The sequence below is a fragment of the Copidosoma floridanum genome, unplaced genomic scaffold, assembly GCF_036245765.1.
Source record: "Copidosoma floridanum isolate Cflo_tuat_1 unplaced genomic scaffold, Cflo_Japanese_pri ptg000025l, whole genome shotgun sequence".
Classification (NCBI taxonomy): Eukaryota; Metazoa; Arthropoda; class Insecta; order Hymenoptera; family Encyrtidae; genus Copidosoma; species Copidosoma floridanum.
The window spans coordinates 7,120,500-7,139,792 of record NW_028321902.1 but is presented as its reverse complement, the minus strand read 5'-3'; the positions used below and the strand labels follow the sequence as shown (position 1 = coordinate 7,139,792).

Here is a 19,293-nt window from a genome sequence, read left to right as displayed (position 1 = left end):
TCTTTGGCTGCATGTACGTGCAAAGGTCACGCTCTGTCGTCGTGAGAAAGACGCGGTCATGCATTAACCATGCCGTTGCAAAATTTGAAGGGGAACCCGTGGTGGTTTTTTTTTTTTTTTTTTTGTTTTTCTCCACCGTGTACGCGCGCCGAAACGCTCGGACGAGCATCGGGAGCGCGAGCGATCGTGTCATAATATCGAAGGGAGAGCAAAAAACGGTACCGCGCTCCAGTTTTTTTCCTCTCAATCGAGCCAGCACCTTTGTTCGTTTCCCACGGCCGGGGCACGGTTGGCCGATGGATCGGGTGTGTGCACAGGTGGCAACAAATCGTTGGGAAGCGAAAATATATATAATAAGGATGAGCGTACGCGGGAGAGAGAACAAAAAAAATCGACTGCGGGTCAAGCTTGCGAACGGGGTCACTCGCGTGTACCTTACATTGTGTAGGTATTATATATACGGCCAAGCGCGGGGTCACTCGGACGTCCATCTCTGCCGAGGAATCGGTTGTGTTTGTCGGATGGAATCGTAAATGAAGAAATATAATCTTTCGTTTGGTAGATTGATCTTTATTCTAAATAATTTTTGTTTTTTTGTTTTTACTTTTACGTACACACATCCGGGCGACGAGCGTCCTCCTCGTAAACATTGAATTTTCTAGATTTATATCTATTTACTTAATTTCTCCTTACTCTTACGTTTCTATGGAGCCTCGGTGTTTTTTTGTCCTTCCTAATTGTTTAATTGCACGCTCGAGGCTGTGTGTGTATTATAATTGCTTCGTTCGCGTCTAACGTTCGCAATAATAAGCACCACTCACTTGTGATACAAATTCGCAGGTGAAATTCGTCCTTGCGCTATATTTCTTTTGCCATCGAAATATACATCTCGCATTTTTATTTATTTATTATTTTCAAACACTATGGTACAACGTATCTATTTATTTTTATGATACAAAAAAGAGGACTCGTGACGTAAATCCCTCTAAAGCTCGCATCACTGAGGTTACATTCTACATGTACATACATTACAATATACGTATATTACATTCTGGACGACTCTCGCGTTTACACATTTTTGTTTTTGTTTTTTTTGTCACCGCAAGCACTGCGGTATATTTTTTCCACTCTGCCGTTTCTCTTTTATACTTTTCTCAATAACACTTAGGCTACGCGAATATTTTACACCCAATACATCGATTAACACTCAGAAAAACGCTAATAGTTGATCAACAGCTCGTCCACCATATATATGTATACCACTCCTCGTTCGATTTTTCTATTCAAGAAAACATGGACGTTATGTCAATGATAATAATAATAATAATAATAATAATAATAATAATAATAATAATAATAATAATGATCACGTTTCTAAAACTATGATATTCTAATACGATTAATTCTACTTGGCCGGAATTGGAATACACGTATATTATGGTCTCAATCGTCAGGCAGAAGAGCTGCGCCGATCGAGTATATTTATAAAATATCATCGTCAACAGAATACTGTCAAATTTAACGAGCATAAAAATATATTTATGTATATGTATATATATATATATTCCTGCCTCTCGACTCTTAGCCTCTGGTCACGCGTTTTCCATTTCACGTGTAAAAACAATTGCTAAAAACCAAAGTTTCTCGATTACAAAAATAACGAATGTACTCTCCGTCACGGCGAAAATAATCTCGTTTACTGATGCGATTTCGCCTTTATTCTTCGTTTTACTTATATATTTCAATCGTAATACCTCGAAATCCAACTCAAGCATAACGTTACGGATCTGCTTTTTATAAAATACCATTGTTCGCATTGTCAAAATCGTTTGACAATTATATTTTTTTTTAGATTCATATAATGCGTGGTCCCTTCAGTCATTGAAATCAATTGTAATACACTTGTTCCTCTACTTTGAAATACACACGTATATATAAGATAAGAGTTAAAATTCTCTTTGAATCTTTGAAGAAGAACAAAAATTGTAGACATTGCTACGTTACTATTATAGTTTCGAACTTGGTACTTTCGTTGTGTCTAAAACATTGAAAAAAAATTGTATTTCCTCATTCAGTCCACTCGCGCAACATATATGTATATATTTAACGTGCCCTGCGAGCAGGTATTCATGCTCAAAAAGCCGTGTTGCTTACAGAGTACTTTGTTGATTGCTTAATTGTTACTTGGTGTCACGATCGGTTAATCTCTACATTATGTTTTTTAATAATGCATATCAGGAGCTATTAAAATCATCTCTTTAAATTTTAAAAAACACGGATTAGTCTAACGATTTTTGTTTATTTCCACTCATCATCTTTTAAACGCTCAAAAACTCGACGCTTCACCAGCGAAGCTTCGGAAATTGACAATACACGCTTTTTTTTTTTTTTCTCGTTCAAACACCGATACCCAGTATCACTCGCTGAAAAGCACACAACTTGAGATCATGGCTGTACGTATTTACGTTTGTCGACTGTACACCGCCCGTGTAACATCATCCTTTCACGCACCCGAGTATTATATCAATTGAATAAAACCGCTCAACAGACTAACTAACGTCTTTGAAAAATATCCTATTGTAATATAATAATACATCGAATTTTTGTCAACAATGCATACGACGGAGTGTGTGCATGTGAGTGTAGGTATTGATCACCTCATCATCACAGATAGGCCGTGTGCTTGCTGCTGTGTTCCAGGGCGGCCAGCACGTCGTGCTTCTGTCGCACGTACAGCCTGCCCTTCTTCCACGGATTCTGCAGCTGCAGCGGCTTAAAGTCGTCCCTGAGACAGCGTTCCCTGGCACCGATCACTGCCACAAGGCAAAAGTTGCCCAGCTCCTCCTGGGGGTAGACGGGACCCTCGAGCCCCTTCAGAAGCACAGCCATGTTGAGCTGCTTGACCACGAGGTCGACCACTTCGCGGGCCGTTGTCCGTCCGGTCACGTGCAGCTTTAGGCTCGTACCTGATGCTAGACCGGTCTCATAGGCCGCGTACACCTGTCAATTGCAATAAACCCACAAATCGTAAACTCGCAAAATCTACCCTAGGAAAAAAAAAATAACAACAACAACAACAACAACAACAAGATAGTTCAATAATGCCTATACCTGGAGAATACCGGGTAGGGGCGCCAATGGCACCGCAGCGGTGGTGGCAACGTCATCCCTGTGGTCCGTCAGTAGCTGCGATTTGTCAGCGATCGCAGCTACGCTAGCCGTGGGCTTGGTCAGTTTGATCGGCGGCTGTGGTCTATTATTAGTACTCCTGCTGCCAACCACTACCGGGTTGTACTCGTCGCTGCTGATCGAGTGCACGCTCTCCGAGGTACTGGTGACGCTGTACGTACCACCGCCACCACTTATAAACTTGACGCCCAGTAGGGGACTGGTGGAGGCCGAGGCAACGCCATGTGGACCCCTACTCCTGGAGCTTGGCCGGCTGCTGCTCCCGCCGCTGCTGCTGCTGTACTTGCCCATGAGTAGGGTGTCCTCGGACCGCGAGGGCGGCAGCTTGACCGAACTGGACGGGCAGAGGTTGCCACCGCTACCTGCGCTGGATATCATCGCCTGGCTGCTGATCGACTTGTAAGGTTCGGAGGCCGAGGAGCAGTTTGAACTCGCGCTGCCCTTGCGCGGGTAGGGACCACCTCGGGGTAGCTGCTGCTCGCTCTTGCTGAACGTCTCGGTGCTCAGCAGGTTCGTCTGCGAGCAGCCGTTCGAGTTGGCCACGCTCGGGCCCGGCCAACTACCCCGACCCGGGCTCGCCTTCACTAGCTTCGGGTCACGCGGTGGCAACTGGAGCAGACTGCGCTTCAAGCCGTTGCTCGAGCCGCCGCTGTTCTTGTTACGATCGAGGCTGAGCAGATGCCTTATGCAGATCCCGGCAACCTGCAAACAGAGTACAAACAACAATCGACTCGATTCCCCCCATCTTGATGACACTGATCGACAAACACGAGACTCACCGTTTGGGAAGAAGCAGAAGAGGAGGAGGAAGAAGTAGCGAGCCCGCGATCCCGAGTAAAGGTTATGACGTCGACGAGCCACCTGGCGCCCTTCCACACCGTGTTCACCTGGAGCTGGAGGTCCTGGAGCCTCGAGAGCTTGTCCTTGGCGAGCGTGAGCTCAGACGAGCTGAATGCCTCGCGGTGGTTGTGCTGAGCCTGGGCGGTGTCCAGCTCGAGGATGCAGCTCAGCCGCGAGTACCGGTTCATCACGTCCTTTTGGTAGGTGCTCAGGTGGACCATCTCGAAGACCTGGACGGGCAGGGAGAGCAGGTCGCCCCTCTGTAGGAGCATCTCCCTGGTGCCGGGAACGGAACAGGCGGTCTCGGGTGGTGGCACGGCCACCAAAAAGGCGACCTCGGGCGTCAGGTCGATCACCTCGGCGTCGTACAGCCGGTGGTTCAGCGAGTCCTCGGGACTGATATCCATGTGGCTGAAGAGCCGCCGAGCCGTTGCCGCGACCATGTCGATAAAGAGCTTCTGCTGCTCCGTCCCCGGGAGCGGCGACTCGCTCGAGACCGACCTGTTCTCCTTGTCCGCCTCGTCACGATCGTCGCCAACCTTGAAGCAATTGACGTCGTCAGCGTTCTCGACACTCGACACGGCTTGCAACCGAGCCATTTGCTTCAAGTATTCCCACTCCTCCCTGCAATTTGACGATCGGTATTTGTTTTTATTTTTCACTTTCATCACGTGGTGGGTAGAGTCGATAAAAAAGAAAAAACACTTACGCCGAGACGTGAGGGTTGTCCCGTATCTTGCAGTGGGGCAGAACGTTGGGCGACTTGGCGGGCACGACGACCTGAATCGAGTCGACGCTGCTCTGCATCTTGAGGTAGCCGAGGTAAAGGCCCCGCGACAACTTGATCCCGCTAACCTGGTGATACGTCATCTGGTCTTGGATACTGGCCATGAGGATTTCGGCTACGTTGCTGTCCTCGTGGACGATGATTTTCTTGGTGACCTTGGCCAACGGTAGCCAACGGCTGTTCAGAACCGAGACGAGCTTCGGCGAACGAACGTAGTTCACCGTGGAGAACACTAGGGTCCCCTGCACGTCCCGGATCGGCTTGTGGTACAGCTGACCGAGATCCTGGGTGCACAGCGCCGCCTGAAAGCCACACCGAGTCACGCAACCCCTTTCTCACATTATACACACACAGCGTATAAATTATAGTCACACGGTGATGGCTGCACACCCACCTGCATCTGCGTGGCCGCCTGCAGGAGCTTTATCCGAAAGTGGTTACTCGAGCCGCCGTGGCACTTTTCCATGTCCTGCTTGAGCGCTTTGACGTCGTCCCAGGTGCAGGCGACCTTCATCAACCAGTGAAAGTCGTTGTGCGTGCAACTCGGATAAGTCTCGTCCACCTCGATGCACGGCAAAAAGTCCTCGTTGGTCACGAGCACCTTGTCCTCGTGGTAGAGCAAGCAACTGAGAAACACGCCCCGGCGCAGGTTCTTCTGAAACTTGCTCGTCGCCGTGAACAGCTGCTTTATCGTCGTCTTCTTCTTGTGGTTCCTGCGCTGCAGACCCGGCGCCTCGAGACTGTACTCCGGACCGCGCACGTCCGCGAACAAGCTGTCCAGCCGCTCCAGCCGGCCGGCGAAGCGCGCCGTCCTACCGTCCACGTCCCGCCAACCTACAATCGCACATCACAAACGTAGTTGCATCATCCAAAGAGCAGCGAGGAATATATAAAAGTATAGAGGAAAAACTAACTGCTCGGCGTCAAACAGCCGGGAGTCGTTGGCCTGAACCTGCTGTAGCCCTTGAGGTTGCCGGCTGCCGCTCTGAAGTAGTACCTGTGCCCCTGGAGGAGGCCCTCGATCCGGCACTCCCTCTGCTTGACGTCGAGTAGCTCCCGTTCACCGGCCAATGAGCCAAAGTCCTCCCTGAGGCTCCACTGGATCTTGAACTTGGTGCAGATGGGCGACTCCGGGGCCTCCGAGTCGTGGAACCTCGCGCTCACCGAGCTCGTGCCCGTCACCTCGACCGTCACGCCGAGAGGCGCGTCCGGCGGCCCTGAGAACCAAAACACTTGAGCTTGCCCACCTGGCGATGCGAAAAGTTGCGGGGAGAGGGAACTCTGTTGTCCCGGTTACGTAACGGTTTGGATTTGTGAAAATGTTTGTCATCTTTTTTTCCCGAGTAACCCAAGATGCAACGCGTAGTGTATGTGGGGAAGGTAGGGGGCGTGTACTAACTGGCCTGGTCAAAGCCGAGGAGCATCTTGCGGAGCGCCCGGGTCCTGCGCTCCCAGAGGCCGAGCTGCTTGTCCTCGGTGGTGCCGCCGCAGCCGGTGAGGTTGTTGTGCTGGGCGGAGAAGCTGCCCCGGTGGCTCTGGCCGCCGCTGGCAGGGGGCTCGAGGAGGGACGAGCCGACGCTGCTGCCCACGGGACCGCCGAGGGGGTGCGGGCCGCCCAGCTCCTGGACCCGGTGCTCGGCCTCGCTCACCAGCGCGGACAGGTGGCTCCCGAGTGTCTCTGGTGACTTGACTGTGGGAGTTTCGGGTGTTTTTTTTAACTATGCAAAATTGGCGTTTTGCTTTGTTTAACGATACATATTTTTTGTATTTTTTTGGAAAGGGTCGCCCTCCGACATGGAAAGAACGTGGATTTGCCAGTTGCTATTTTTTCCCTCTCGACGCGTTCGAATTTCCATTCGGAGTTTCGAAACGGGGCGAGCGTGAGGCAAAAAGTCCGACTGCACATCCACGGAAATCGAGAGCTGTATATTCGGGGGGGGGGGGGGGGTGAAAAAAAAATGTTGACTTGGAAAAAGGGTAACGCGCCTCTCCGTACATAGTGTGTACGTCGAAATGATCGGCTAAACCCCGAAAATGGAAAATAAAAGCTTTTGCGTGTTACACCTCCTGATGGGCTTTGATACCCCGCAGTATATTGTCCTCGGCTAAGCTCCGACTAGTCTTTTTTTTTATTTTTTTTTCAGAATTTCGAGTTATAGGTTGATGTAATAAAATCAGCTTGTTCGCTCACAAAGGAACTTTAACTCGATGATCGGGTGGAAAGTTATGCACGGCGGATTAAATTTGTTTGTAAGTTGGAAGCGGGTGGAATGAAAAAAACTCGTGGATTATTCAACTTTCAAACTCCACCTATGAGCTGAAATTAAAACTCAATTCTCGAGCGCACCATACGAAATTTACATGTTACGTGTCTCTTTTTTTTATGATAAAATTAAAAACCTACAAATTATTTTATTTCCATCTTTTTTTGGGTGCAACATCAGCGCAGTTGAAATTTAATTCCATGATGGAACGCACACCAAAAACAACGCTGTTATTTAGTGCTGATAATGATTATTTTTCTTATTTGGTAAAAGCATAAACCGAAGAAAACGATGATTATACACCTGAAGCATGTATAAAGTCCGGTTGGTGTGCCACCCAAAAACCACCCCATTGATTTATCGTAGCCTCCGACGTATGTGCGAGGAAAAACAAAAGCAAAACACATTGTCCACTTTGCGCATGGGAGGCGTGAACAAAATAAAAATAAAAACAGAGGCGGAAGCGCGGTAGGACACGGGGGTGGGGGTCGCAAACTTTCCGAATTAGCCGTGCGGCGGACGCGCGTCCGGTTGTAAGTCAGAATTGGCCATTCCAACAGGGAGCCGAGCTATATTGTTGCGTCACACGGGACGTTGATTCAAAGTAGGAATGGATGAATCCTCGAACATAATCGCCTTGGATAGTATCACCGAATTGTCTCTCCCAATCAATTTAGGGGTGGGGGGAGGGGATGGGACGAGAAAATAGATTCGAGTAAAAATATCGATTGCAGCAAGAGGGAGGGTATAGGTGCGCGTATATCCGATCCACTTGACCTTAATAGCCACCGACGGATACAATTCGCCGAGCGAGCCGTATACGTGTGCAGCGGAAAATCCGGGTGGGTTTTCATCCGCGGCTTGATTTTTCCATTTCCGTGGCCGTCGATATGGCTTCCAACCGTATATTACACCAGCCGAGGGAGTTGCTTTTTTCTCCAAAAGAAAGAAAAAAAAAAAAATCCTTTTACGATAATTCAACTCGAGATTCCTATTCTCAAACAATCGAACAATTATGTGTATATGTATGTGCTTTATTAACCAGCTTCATAATACCAAGCTGGTAAGAGGGTTAAAAAAAATCTGCGACAGAAATGTGCTTCACCACTCGCTACTTGTATAAAAAAAAAAAAAAAAAAAAAAAGAAAAAATGGTTTCGTTCAATAAAACAAGTGATACTCTACATCAATTTCCACAATCACGCGCTTCAAAAGTGTACACTTGTGCAGCCTATACTCGAATTATCAGTGCAGGTGTACAAGGTATCCTTGACTCGTCAAGGGAGACCTAAAAAAAAAAGGGATGTATCTATAATATCGCCGAAACTTCAAAAGAACTCGTTCACCCTCTCCTTACCCTTGAATTTGCCGAAACACGTAGCGCCGATCGACGCCCATCCAACAACGTGTACACGCGCGGTCATACACCAGCGGAGGTATTCCGCAATTACGTGGCGATTAATTCGGTGCGAGCTCTCCACCCCCTCCCAATCAATTTCGGGGCTCCCATATATATATAGGTATTGCACGTGTGGCACGCGCCACGAATTTCGCGTGCGAATCTTCGGTCCGGGAAAAGCTCCTTGGCTGATGGAACAATATATATATTCGATCGTCCTTCGGAGTGGATTCGGGACGTTTTGATAACTCGAAGCGCGAACTTTTCTGCATATATATACATATGCGCGTTGCTCCGCGACATGCCACCGACAACCGATGCATAGTATTATTTTTTTTCTTTTCCTCCGCGCTGGCAATATAACGCATCGACACGCGGGAACTTGCGCGTTTTCTGATTGAATTTTTCGAACAAGCCCCCCGATAATGGCACGTCGAAGAAGCCCAGCGGTACAGCCGCGACGACCTCCCTCTTTTTTTTCCTCCCTCTCTGCCTTGGACATCTATATGTATTTTATACACGAATGCACCCCCACCTGATGTCCATGCTTGTTTCTATACACACACCCCTTTTCTATAGTAACGTTGTAGTTTGATTATGATCGACGCATCGAAGAACAAAAAACGGTTGGGAGAACTCGGAATCGTTGGCCCCATCGAGAGTTAAACAAACGTGGGTAAAGTCGTTGGAGCGTCATACAGCCACTCGGAGCATCATCCATTAGAAATTCACGGGGCGTATACGCGCGCTATTTATGCAGCCATACCAAGGAGAGAGGGAGAGTTGGTGCGCAGTTTATGAAAGCGTTTCTCCGCCCCCCAATGGCCCGGTGTTTCGCGAATCGTCCGCTCCTATTGAGCAAAGTGCCGAAACACGAAACAGGTATACTCGGTTAGACCGAGCCCGCGACTTGCATTAATAAACCTATATATATGAGCGATGGTTCGCCAAACGAGGGATGTACAAATAATCCTATACAAAGATGGGGTAGGGGGTGGCAAATGAATTTTGCAAGGCTTTTAGCCCCCCGACTTTTGAATAAATTTGAGCTTTTAGCGTGATGTATACGCACCAGCCCGCGCCCTCCTGCACCCCACCGAATTTACGACCGCGGCCGAGAGAATTATATACACCGATTCGCGCTTCCTCCCCTGCATATTGTATGTTGTACATCGTTTTTGTGTATGCATACGTATATAGTTTTCCAACCGGTACATGTATGTACATATAAAGTTATACCGAGCGAGCCGACTTACACACGTGCAGCCCCCGCCGGATTGACATTGTCCAGCAACAAAAGGGAAAATAAGACCCGATGTCCCCTCGATATCCTTTGCGAGCTCCATATAACTACACAGTGTTTTGTGCGCGGGTAGGCCAGCTCTAGGTAGTGCACTACTCGCGGGGATTGATCTAGTTACGCGCGTATAGCTACTTTGCCCGAGAGAGCGCCCTACTCGTCTCGTATATGCGCGCGCGTGTGTGCGTGTTCGTGCATTAGGTGCACGATAATCGCATCGAAGCACGAGATATTGCAAGCCCGTCCCTTTGGATGGTGGGTCGAGTGATTTTCACCCGCTGCGGATGAGAGAGACTCTCTTCTGCCTTTGATTTACGAGCTATGGTCCTCTCTCTCCCCACCCCCTCTATAAGTAAAAAAAAAAAAAATCGTCTCCGTTGCATCTCCCTTTTCCCCTTCCCTCACCTGCCTTGTTTCGTACTAATTATCATGCGCCCGAGTGAAACTGCGGGGGTGTAGATTATACTTTATTGATTGCCTCGTCCCTTTGTCTTGGTCTATATGTGGAAAAGGTACGATTCCAACTGTACTCACATTTATTGCCCTCCTGAGCGCCGAAGGCGACGAGCATCTTGGCCAGGGTCCGATTGTTGCTCAGCACCGCGACGTCCAGTGGCGAGAGACAATCGCCGTTGACGCTGCAATCACGTGTATATACATTAGCCAGTTGGTTAAACTTTATCCCCTTTATATTTACGAACGACCCCGTACAATGAAAGCGCATGGGTCTCGTTGCGAAATTTCGCGCCGTTCGCTAAATAGTTTGAGCATATAATTTTTTTGGAGCTCACGACCCCTCGCTTGAACTCGAAGCTGCACCTCAACGGCGTCTCGCGTTCGCTCTCTTTGGGAAGGGTGAAGAGGAGGGGGTAGGTGCAAAATAAAATAAAAGCGCGTCGCGCTGCAATTCGTATAGAGTCGAAACTTTTCTCGTTCCGGCTCCGGGACGATGTCACACAGGGGAGAAAAGAGTAAAAAAAAAAAAGAAGAAGGTCAAAGTGAGAGGGACCTGATATTATATTCGCCGCTACCCTCGGAGGACCTTAATCCCTCTTCGGGGGAGGAAAAAATAGGGCTCGCATCCAGCCTGTCGCGTCCCGAGCCACTGTATGTACATATACACACGCTTTCACAAAGTTCCTCTTTCCTCCTCCCCCGCCCCAATTGTGTACACACGAAGGAAAAATCATAAGATTAGCTCGAAAGAATCGTTTGTACATTATTGTATACTCTCTTGGTATAAATCGGTGGCCCCGCCATTGAAAAAGTCGTCGTCATATTTCAAGGCTCTCCCCCGCACTCCGCTTGGTCGAGCCATATATAGGCACTTGTAAAAAAAAAATATACAAAATAGCTTTAGCCCTGTATTCCTCACCTGTTGACGTCGACGTCCGTCGACTCGAGGATGGCCCGCGCCTTGTCGACGTGTCCATGCTCGACTGCCGCAAACAGAGCTGCACATACAAAATGAGACAACCAAACATAATTATACATTACATCCCCTTTCTCGAGAAGCTGCCCCCCCAACCTCCAACTGTAGGAGATGTGAGAGCGCGTACACCCAATTAAACGTGATCGAGTTCGTTTGATGCGATATTCCCTCAAATCGATTGTTTGCCCTGCTCCGTTAATTCACGCTGGAAAAGCACTCGCGGAGAGGAGATTTTGGCTATGTACACTATTATATTTGCGTACGGGTCAAGGAGGACGTCTCTTTTTACCGCATACCACACACACACCCTATATGGTTTTTTCTCCTGTTTGCGGTTGGCGTACGAAAGTTTGAGGCTTTTTTCGCAGCTCGACGGTTTGTACAAACGAAACAAATTGGGTCGGCCTACCCCCGTTTGTTTTCGCGAGCATAAATATATATGTGTATCGAGTACAAGCGCGGATAACCAGGGGAGTGCGTGCGCTTTTTGTCCCTCGCGAGCTTTTCATTTATATAATGGAAAATTCGATGTTCAAAGCGTCGAGGCGCCACTGGTTAAGCGCTGCTTGATTAGAGAGGGAGACTCCCGCGTGCAGTGCTCGATCAAGTGCGAAATCGAGCAAAAACAAAAAAAAAAAAAGAATGCAAAGGTCTACCATGCAAGTGGATGCTGAGCGAGTTTGGCGACGACGGGGCGAGGCTAGCCAACCGAAGCCGGTGCTGGTGGTTGTTGTTTGTCTGCTGCTGGTGCTGGTGGTGGTGCTTCTTTTTGCCAAAGTTCTCCAGGAACTCCATGCCTTGGGGCGCGTGCAGCTCTGCTCTCGGGAAAAGCGTAACATTCAATGGAGCCAAACAAAACAATGATATGCATGTGTGGTGAAAAACAAAACAAACAAAAAATGATATTTTTTAGTGCCAAAAAAGTAAGAAAGAAAGACGAGTAAAGTAATAACGTTGGAGCACACGGCAATTACATAAAGTATCGGCGCATGCGAGAGTATTATTTATTTGCATACACGGGAGGGCGGACACAAATCGGGAAAAGCAAAGCTGGGGGGGATGGAAAATAGTGCGACGAGGGGGGAGGGGATGATTTTTTTTTTTTCCCTCAACGCACATCATTTCCACTCGAAAGGCAAACGTATCGTAACTCGCGAAAGAGAGACAGAGAGTGCGACGTACTTGTTCCCGGGGCGCTCGATTGCTTCTGATGTTTCTTCTTTTTCGCCTTTTCGTCCGATTCCTTCCGCTTCGCGCAGCCACTTCTCTGCACACACCACACAATACTTATTATATATATACGCAGTCGGGAAAGGAAAATCTGTGTGTCTCCCCGATGGCTCGACTCTTTGCCGGTGATGCGTGATTTATCGAAGTGAAATGCAAAACACGCGGAGATGAGATTCACGGGCCGATCGTTTTTTTTTACGGTCTTTAACTTGGCGGTGTACATATACTTATGGATGTATACAACGTGTTCGTGCGTGGGTGAGCAAGTGATGGATCATACCCGAGAGAGCGTCGGTGATACGGAATATTCATGAAATTAAAAAAAAAAAAAAAAAAAAAAGAACCCAGAGTTTTTCCTGCACCCCTCGAGTTTTTACCAAATTGAGAGCCGAAACTCTGCTGCGTCAGTTAGAACTTTTCCCCCACCCATGGCGTCGGAAATCCCCGTAAGAATCACGCGTTGAAGCCACTTCCCCGAACCCGTCGATTTTTGTTCACCCCCGCTCAATCGCCCATTTATCTAAACGCGCGTGCCAAAAAGAGGCGTCGTCGAGCGCGCGTGGCGGACAACCCCTCGTGACCGCGTATGTATATCACATCACCCCGAGGCGATCGACCCGCGAAAAAACTAGCGAGTAGGGGGTATGTTACACTTTGTCGGCCCGGCAAAGAGCGAGAGTCGGCACGGTTCACAGTATACCCCTTTGGCAGGTGTTACGCGGAAGCTGCCGGTTCTGGCACCGGCCCAGAATCTCCCGATGTTGTCGGCGCTTCTCGGAGCCGCGGCTTTTGGCTCGACGTAGAATACGGAAGACGTGGGGGGCGGGTGTCCGCTCTCGAGGATGACGGTCAGCGGTAGCTTGCACTCGTCCTCCGTGGGGTTCCTTCGGGGGGATGGGGGGATGGCTATTGGTGGCTGGTTGTCGAGGTCGTGCTGGTAGAAGCAACTCGACACGGACGAGTCCAACGAGCTGTCCACGAAGGTGGGGTTCTCGTAGGCGTTGGCGCAGGCGAGGGTCAGCTTGGTCTCGAGCTCCTTGGCTATGTTGGCCCCGGTGCTTTTTCTACGGTCCGGGGGGGCGTTGGGCCCGTGGCTGCGGATCTTCGAGATGAGCCGGACGGACGCGCGGAAGGACTTGGATCGCTTGAACGCGCTCGGCTGCTTGTGCCCCGTCGCGGCCCCCCGGCGCAGTAGGTCCATCTCGGGGCTCCGGTGGACGCGGGCGCCGGAAGATTTGCGAAATTTCATTTGGCCGGGGGTACCTGCTGACGTTTGCTCGACGGGTTTTTGCAGATTCCTCTTTGGTTTTGGCACATCACGATACTGGAAGCATCGAGCGCACGTACGATTGGTTCGGTCGTTATACGCGTGTGAAACCAAATCGATGACTCACGACACAGCAGTGCGTGGCATCGGCTTAAGAGAGAGAGAGACTCGATTTTTTTTTTTAAGGTTTTCTTAAAAATTTTGGGGTTTTCAAGAGAATGATAACTCTTGCTCGAATAAACCTTTTAATCTGTGCTATTGTCACGTTACAGTTTTCTCAATTCATTCACAAAAGTATACCGACCTATATACTATTTGCAATGTTTTCAAAATGTTCACCCATAATACGATTTGAATACATAAGGACCAACTTTTTTTATTCCGTCTAAACACCTATGAATCAACTAATAAATCATTTTACTTAATAATTTTTTTTTTTTTTTTTTTTTTTTTAGATTTCCGTCAACATCTCTAATTAGGATCACCATTATTTTGGATGATGATATTTTCACGTACAAGTGACATTACTGGCCGATAAATTAGGAAAAAAATGTGATAAATGAGCAATGAACCCAATGTACTTGTATGTAAATAAAATAAAAATTAAATTTTTCCTGTCAGTCCTCAAAATTTTAGCAGTCACATCGACAGACAACAGGGCATATAGTATGTCTCCCCCTCCAAAGGAAGCGAGCGATAATCTATTAGATTATCTAGAAATATTTTCGCAAAGCCCCGTATATATATGCTAAGCAACGGAGGAGCCATTATTTACTTGCGCCTCTCCTCTTTGGGACAATTGGCGGTACACTCCCTCCTCCTCCTCCCCCGATATAATATGTATTCGCACATGTGCATCTCATCTCAATGAATGAGTCTGATGCTTTTATTGCCCGCGTCCGTTGCGATTTCGCTCTCTGTTGTACAAGTGTATTATTTTACATTGTTACGCGCACATACGTATATACAAGTCGTTCCGCGGCGACGACTCCAATCATATGCATATACGTTGTACACAAAGAAGATTCGAACCCTCTCTTGTAATCATCGCATCTTTTTTGTTTCTCATGCATAGACATCGTCGTTGTCTCTCCCAAGACGATGATTGCGATGATACAAGGAACAGAGGAAGCGCGTAGGTTTGCCGATTCATGTATTTTTTTTTTTTAGTTTCCCATGAGCAGTTTATCGCAAAACTGATCAAACAATGCACACGTGATTGTTGCCAAACGGTTCGTGCATCACTGCGTAAGTGTTGCGTGAGCGACAAGTGAGAAAGTGCATTAGAGAAAGGGGAAAAAAAATATGCTGAACGGAAGAGTAAAATTGGATTGCTCCTTCGTAACTGTAATATTGTTCAAAAGCAGGGATGTGTGTATAAATAATACACATTTTGGAGAAGAGAGAGAAAAAAGCTTTATACTTTGTACGTTGACGCGGAAATTTTCCCACGTCAGAGGGACACGCGAGGAAAAACAAAAACAACAGCGAAACGACATTAACCCAGAGAAAGAGAGCGAGGAGCTTGTACAATATACGTATGTGTGAGACCGAGGGAGAAGAGAGTCAGGGACTCTGGGCGATACAAACTTTTAAAAAGGAGCTCTTAAAATAAACACTAGGGAGAAAGCGCGAGATTGTATATAATAGATGAAAAAAAAAAGGAGAAATAATGCTAAAACACTTTCTTTCTTTTTTTTCATGTCTCATCGAAAGGGCCGATTTTTGGACGCGGTGACAATGAACTTGATCAGCGGTGAAAAAAAAAAAAAAAAAAAGAGAAATTAATCGGGCGAAGCAACGGGCTGGCGGAAAATTCCCCCGAGTATTCTGTACGTGCTCATAGAAAATTGTGCCGCTTTAAAAGAGAGAACCTGCTGCAGCACCTCTCGCAGCTAAAGAAAAAGTCGTGTGTGTGTGTATATAGGGAGCTTTACACACAATAGCGGCTCCTATTTGAAGTGAAAAGCGTCATTCTTTGCCCGTGAACAAAGAGAATGAGGGAGAGAAAAGGAAAACTCGAAAGAATGGGATGAGATTTTTCTGAATCGCGCGCACTGCGACACTTACACGCATACCTACTTTCACATATGTATAACGTAGCAGGTGTATGCTATGGCTTGTTTTCCCTGCTTTTCATTTATCCGGGCTACAAGTACACGTGTATATATATATACTTGATCGCTTACATGAAAAGAGAGAATTGGGGGAGCGCGTATATATATATATGCGCTTCATTAGCAAACGAGGAATTTTCCTACGTATAACGAATGTTCATCGGTGTGTGTATAGCACGTATCTAAATAGGTAACGCATACCTATACACCTTAAAAAATTTTTATAAAGAGCCGAAGTACCAGCATTCGACGCTCGTTCATCAAAAACTTTATAGTTGCACGTGCGTGGACCGTATAAGTATACCTGTATAGGTGATACAAGTTTTGTTTCCAAACCCGGCGTGTCAGTTCAAAATTGTCATTAGGGTATTATACTACTAATTCACATCATTTCCGCGCTACGTACCCATACGCGATTAATCTTAAAGTCGTATACGTATTACGGTCACGTCGCGCATTATACAGTAAGTATATTAGATCGACGGTAACACCGGTGAGCTTGTCAAGTCGATTTTCCGACCAAAGTTCGTACAAGTGTAAGCATATATATATTATTCGTACCGGAGTCGTAAGTAAGTTATACGTATGAGCTATTTTCGGCACTTTATTTTTGAATCTCACCGTTCGACTGTTACGGGTTATGTATATTGTACGACGATATTCCCAGGGGGGGGCTCGGTATGAAGCCACTTTACACGCGAAAGGGGGATGAGAGTGCGTATAGGCCTAACGCGAATGAGATACGAAAGAGAAAACTGTACTACTTACGTTCTCTTTGTGTAAATCGTATAAGCTTTTGATGGATTTCTTAAGTTTTACGATGGTACGAGAACTGCGATCGACTAAAAATACCGCCCACAACGCGAGCATTTGTTTACCAACAACGAATAATGTGCGACACATTTCACTCGATCGTCGTCCCCCGAAAATGGAGTCTCTCTCTCTATATTTCTGAAAATAGCTGATGCCCCGCACGTGCTGGCGTTGTAAATCTTAAAAATAAGTATACTCGAAAATGCAGTAAGAGAGTAAATACCTTTTCAAACTACGCAATATATATGTATAAGCCGTCAAAAAAACACGGAGCAATTTTTGATGTCTCGAGCGTGCGACCTTCCTTACCGACGCCGAACAGACCCAAAAGTGCAAACGGCCGCATTCCAAGCATCGTCTTCTCCCAAATTCCTCTTCGCGTACATGTTATACCAACATATATAGATACGTTAGGTATGAGGTAATATCCTGCGTCTCCTATATATATACACTCGCATGGATACACGAAACTACACTATGTACATACAAGCCACTCGTTTAGTCCTTGCCGCAGGACAGTTTAATTACCGCAGAGACGTCAAGCTCCGGAATGTCACCCGAGCGCGTGTACTCGATAAGTCCATCATCTTGCGACAATTTCCGCGAAAATGCACACTAACGAAAAAAACAAAATAAAAAAAAATAAAACTACGAAAGAGTTTAATTTCAACTGATGTCGAGAGCAAGGACGCGCTGCCGGCGATGGTGATAATGTGCGGACTGACGGAGGAGAGCGCCAAAACAGCTGCGCACGCATTCGCTACGTGGTGTATGGTGTGTGTATTGGGCCCCGCGCCGCACCCGCTCGTAGGGGAACGAGGGGCACCGCCATACCATCACTCTCGACGGACCTTTCCTTCTTTTTTTTTTTTTTTTCCTCTCTGTCTTTGCCCCCGCTGGTGGCGGACCCCACTGCAGCCAATGTGTTACAAGCACTATACCGGATTTGGCGAGGCATATACGTTATTTTTTTTTTTTTCCCAATATATTTTTTCCGGTTGACGCTCTTCGGGGAATTACATTTGTTTACAAAGACTCGATTCATTTTTTTGTTTTTGTTTTATATGTATGTACTTACACCTCTTCATTTGATTATCCCTTCGTTTCATTTTTCACCGCCTGTATTATTAGTCTCATCGCAGCCGGCGGTCGTACGTTTCAATTAGAACGGAAAATTTAATTAGAAACGCGGGGCCGAATGATAAGCACCTCCCCCCACCACTTTCGCCCGAAGTTTAAATGTAATCCGCGCATTCCAAGAAAAGTGGCGGATGCCGGGAAAAGAGAAGGAGAAATAGTGAGATTTCGTTTGTCGGCCACCTTTCCCTCGGATATTTTTCTTTCGACGTGCGTGTGTGTATAAATAACTGAGTTTAATTCGAAAGAGCTCGAACGCCCACCACCCCTATCCTTCCGTAAAAAACAAACAAACATGTGTACTTAAATATATTTTTTATTGATGGAGCGTTTTAATGTTTTTTTTTTTCCCTCCCAAAAAATACGTGTACATTTCTCCCTAAGTAAATAAGAAACAAAACCCCCCCTACGTACACATCAAGTGGCACCCAAGACGTATAGTGGGCACATACAGTAGCACAAACAAGCGCATCCATCTCACGGCCCCTCGAGAGCATCTTTTTTCTTTTTAAGATCCAATAAAACGAAAAGTACTCGCGTCACGGGGCTGTATATAGGTATACCTTTCCCCATCTTCTTGCCGAGGGACTTTTTTGTTCAGCGTAGTAGAGGCATAAAAAAAGGGAATGGCAGGTAAGATAAGTATACATGCACTTGGTGCATAACTTGGTACGGTGTGTGTACATGGCATCACCTCCGATCGATAATTGGCGGGTTTTCCTGGAGCTTATTAAAAGTTTTTCGGCAAACAAGTTGCAAGCGTGACGCGTGTCTATGCAAAATTTGTGGATTTACAAACAAAAGTGAAAAATCACTGCTCAGATAGCGATCCTGAAGTTTGTACTGTTTTCGCTCGGGTGCTTGTATTGATTAGGCGTGCTGGGGTAACTTTTTCCTTGTGTTTGTGTGTGTGTGTAATACGGACTAGTAAAAAAAAAAAAAAAAAAAAAACAAAAAAACATCGAGTGATTGTTCACGTACAAATACATTATATTTGGTGAAAAAAACACTTATAACAATTCAATGCTTATAAATTTATCGTATTAAGTGTTTAAAAAACAATGACAATTTTTTTTTTTCTTATAAATTGTAATGCATTGTTTTAACTGAAAAAATGAAAGTATATAGTTACTAAAAAATGCATTACGTTTTTAGTGAAAACATTTAAAATAATTGTTAAGTATCCGTGCCCAAGTCGAGGGATAGGTATAAGGGGATAATCGCTTGTGAACTAACCGCCCCAATAAGCCGAAATGTGTTAAAAATAACATCGCGATACGCGAAGCGGATAATTGCTTCCGCTTCGCCGTTAGTACCATCGCATCGTGATAATTACAACCACAAAAAAAAAAACCAAATAAAAAAAAAACCGTTTATGTATACTTATGTAAACGTGCATACAGATTATACACGTGTTTCAAATTTGCTGTGGAGGCCGGGACGAATAAATCAATAATTGAGCTTATCGCCGGATTCAAGTACTTATATATACACTTGTGGTTGATCTCTATATCTTTCG

The 19,293-nt window shown here is 46.5% G+C and overlaps 1 protein-coding gene across 2 annotated transcripts; it reads right to left on the bottom strand.

The window, feature by feature from the left end:
- Nucleotides 1-574: 574 nt before the first annotated feature.
- Nucleotides 575-17,342, bottom strand: wake (ankyrin repeat and fibronectin type III domain containing protein wide awake). 2 transcript variants are annotated; one of them, XM_014360077.2, is made up of 13 exons: nucleotides 16,861-17,342; nucleotides 13,141-13,764; nucleotides 12,393-12,477; nucleotides 11,867-12,025; nucleotides 11,154-11,232; nucleotides 10,313-10,416; nucleotides 6,216-6,506; nucleotides 5,731-6,033; nucleotides 5,211-5,650; nucleotides 4,739-5,118; nucleotides 3,969-4,653; nucleotides 3,112-3,891; nucleotides 575-3,000 (listed from the first exon to the last, which is right to left on the bottom strand). In XM_014360077.2, the coding sequence occupies exons 2-13, from the start codon at nucleotides 13,687-13,689 to the stop codon at nucleotides 2,665-2,667; spliced, it is 4,191 nt and encodes a 1,396-aa protein (XP_014215563.2). In that variant the 5' UTR covers nucleotides 13,690-13,764; nucleotides 16,861-17,342; the 3' UTR covers nucleotides 575-2,664. The 2 variants fall into 2 exon arrangements, with proteins under 2 accessions (XP_014215563.2, XP_014215564.2); XM_014360078.2 differs by lacking the exon at nucleotides 11,867-12,025.
- Nucleotides 17,343-19,293: the final 1,951 nt, after the last annotated feature.

Excerpts from the sequence above, each read along its gene's own strand:
- wake (XM_014360077.2), bottom strand. The coding sequence starts at position 13,689 with ATGAAATTTCGCAAATCTTCCGGCGCCCGCGTCCACCGGAGCCCCGAG. Across the intron at positions 10,417-11,153 it reads ACGGACGTCGACGTCAACAG|CGTCAACGGCGATTGTCTCT; the intron begins GTGAGGAATACA and ends ACGTGATTGCAG. Across the intron at positions 3,892-3,968 it reads CTTCTGCTTCTTCCCAAACG|GTTGCCGGGATCTGCATAAG; the intron begins GTGAGTCTCGTG and ends CTCTGTTTGCAG.